The sequence below is a fragment of the Musca autumnalis genome, unplaced genomic scaffold (assembly GCF_047663935.1).
Source record: "Musca autumnalis isolate F117 unplaced genomic scaffold, ASM4766393v1 scaffold_1, whole genome shotgun sequence".
In the NCBI taxonomy this organism is placed as follows: domain Eukaryota; kingdom Metazoa; phylum Arthropoda; class Insecta; order Diptera; family Muscidae; genus Musca; species Musca autumnalis.
In genome coordinates, this window is record NW_027411644.1 from 281,626,640 (window position 1) to 281,629,538 (window position 2,899).

Sequence of the window (2,899 nt, forward strand, 5' to 3'; positions counted from 1 at the left end):
GAACGAACGACGTACCGTGGAAACGGGCTATAACGGATATTTTTTATGTTTGTAAATTGCAAGAACCATACGCCGTCTTTACGCTGCGTAAGTAATTAGTTGTCATAACATTGCTAATCATACTGTGTAACAACGGCCCTTTGTTTTTGCATGCTCTCAGTTACTAGTAATGCCTACTCTTTGGGTTGTGTAATGGCATTAACATTTATTTAATTTAATAACTTGAACTACATCAAGTATTCCTCTATTTTATATTCGTATATTTGTTTAAATCCTTAAAAATTATTGGTGTATATTCACATGTTTTCCCATAGCCTTGCAAAAATTCCTTAAAAATACAAAACGACATTTCATCAATCCGCGTTTTTTAAACCACAATGTTGGCAACATTGTGCCGGCTAAACAACAATGCTTTCGATTTGTTGAAAAGTGTGATTTGACTCAGTTGCCGTAGAAATAAACAACAAACAAACGTTTTGCCAGACAAAGAAATTCTAGAAAAGGCTATTAGAAATAATAATAATCCCATTTCCTTGAAGATTTTGTGTTGCCTTCCGCTGCTCCCGTTGATAAATTATGAAAATCGAAGAAGTCAAAAGCACCGTACGCACTCAGCGCATTTCGGCCCACAGCCATATCAAAGGTTTGGGCTTAAATGCTGAAGGTGTTCCCTTGCCCATGGCCGCTGGTTTGGTGGGACAAAAGGCAGCTCGAGAAGCTGCTGGCATAGTTGTCGACTTAATTAAATCCAAGAAAATGGCAGGACGGGCCCTACTCCTAGCAGGACCTCCCGGCACTGGTAAAACAGCAATTGCATTGGCCATTGCCCAGGAGTTGGGTAATAAGGTTCCATTTTGTCCCATGGTTGGTTCGGAAGTCTTCAGCAGTGAAATAAAAAAGACCGAAGTGTTGATGGAAAACTTTCGACGTTCAATTGGTTTGAGAATACGTGAAACCAAGGAAGTGTATGAGGGTGAAGTCACAGAATTGACACCAGTCGAAACAGAAAACCCAATGGGAGGTTATGGCAAAACCATTAGTAATGTTGTTATTGGTCTCAAAACAGCCAAAGGCACGAAACAGCTGAAATTGGATCCCAGTATCTTTGAAGCTTTGCAAAAAGAAAAGGTTGAAGTGGGTGATGTAATTTACATTGAGGCCAATAGTGGAGCCGTAAAGCGGCAGGGACGCAGTGATACCTTTGCCACAGAATTTGATTTGGAAACCGAAGAATATGTACCCTTGCCCAAGGGTGATGTACACAAGAAAAAGGAAGTTATACAAGATGTTACTCTGCACGATTTGGATGTGGCCAATGCCCGACCACAGGGTGGACAGGATGTACTCTCGATGATGGGTCAATTGATGAAACCAAAGAAAACTGAAATTACCGATAAGTTGCGTATGGAAATCAATAAAGTCGTCAATAAATATATTGACCAAGGAATTGCTGAATTGGTACCCGGTGTACTGTTCATTGATGAAATTCATATGTTGGATTTGGAAACATTTACCTATTTGCACAAGTCTTTGGAATCACCGATTGCACCAATTGTTATCTTCGCCACCAATCGTGGTCGTTGTGTTATACGGTAAGCATTAAAACAAATATATTTTAGTTACTCTTTTTAATATCCATTTTTGTGTGTTTCCAGTGGCACCACAGACATTGTCTCACCCCATGGAATACCTTTGGATTTGCTAGATCGTTTGCTAATCATACGCACGTTACCCTATAGTTCCAGTGAAATGGAACAAATCATTAAATTACGAGCCCAAACAGAAGGTCTACAGTTGGAAGAGGCAGCCTTTACACGGCTCAGTGAAATTGGTAGCAGCTCCACATTACGTTATGCTGTACAACTTTTAACGCCGGCACATCAAATGTCCAAGGTAAATGGTCGTACCCAAATCTCCAAAGAAGATATTGATGATGTTCACGCCTTATTTTTGGATGCAAAACGCTCGTCGAAACATCTTTCCGAGAAGAATAATAAATTTATGATGTAAACTAAGGAAATGAAATGACTCCCAAGTGACATTATTTGCTATATTCGATGAATAATAATAAAGAAGTAGGTATAGATACTATAAGGAATCCCATATGAGATGTGTTTTTAATGATGGGAATGGAGAGGTTAAATGTTCCATAGGCAATCCATGTCCTACAAATTTTATTATTAGACAACTATTATTCGCTGGTTATGTTGTTAGACTGACCATTTTCACGACAATCGAATGTGATGCGGAAAAAGTCGAAAATTATTGTTAATTCGGCGACCATTGTATCAACGGAAGTTGTTAATTGAATTGGCGTGAATTGGAACATGGCCTAAGTAGATTTAAGTGAATTCTAGCGAAGTCCCACACACCCAACCAATTCGCTGGTGGTTTAATTTAGCCCATCAGGCATATCGGATGTGAATGGCTAGAAAACCAATGCTGAGTTTGATAACTTCTATTTTTACAAACATTATTGCAATTTTCCAGATATGAAGTATTTTTTCTTTTTTTGAATTCTTTTTCTTACCAAGCAACCTAGTGTCCTGTCTAGAATCATTTCTCAATACATACACATGTACAAATCGAGGGGGGTTTTCCTCCATTGTAATGCCTTCCATTTCGAAAGTTGTTTATACCGTCAGATTTAAGGCTAACGAGGGTATAAACACTTTGATGGAACTAAACACTTGCCTCATCGAAATAATGGTTTTGGACCCCAAGTATGGCTGACTTCCGTATCGTCATTTGCTTTGTGTTGTTTAAACTTCGGCAAAATATTTCATTTGTACACTCATACATTGTTCCTCGAAAATGCAACTAAATGTATCAGAAATAAAAATGCGTTGAAAATGCTCATTTTTGACGTGTTGAAACACGTAGCATCGCAGTTGTTAAC

General features: G+C 38.6%; 1 protein-coding gene across 1 annotated transcript; it reads left to right on the forward strand.

Moving 5' to 3' along the window:
• The first annotated feature begins 278 nt into the window (after positions 1–278).
• On the forward strand, positions 279–2,103 carry pont (RuvB-like helicase pontin). The gene is made up of 2 exons (XM_073961397.1): positions 279–1,592; positions 1,656–2,103. The coding sequence occupies exons 1-2, from the start codon at positions 577–579 to the stop codon at positions 2,008–2,010; spliced, it is 1,371 nt and encodes a 456-aa protein (XP_073817498.1). The 5' UTR covers positions 279–576; the 3' UTR covers positions 2,011–2,103.
• The last annotated feature ends 796 nt before the right edge of the window (positions 2,104–2,899 follow it).

Excerpts from the sequence above, each read along its gene's own strand:
- pont (XM_073961397.1), top strand. The coding sequence starts at position 577 with ATGAAAATCGAAGAAGTCAAAAGCACCGTACGCACTCAGCGCATTTCG. Across the intron at positions 1,593-1,655 it reads CGTGGTCGTTGTGTTATACG|TGGCACCACAGACATTGTCT; the intron begins GTAAGCATTAAA and ends GTGTGTTTCCAG.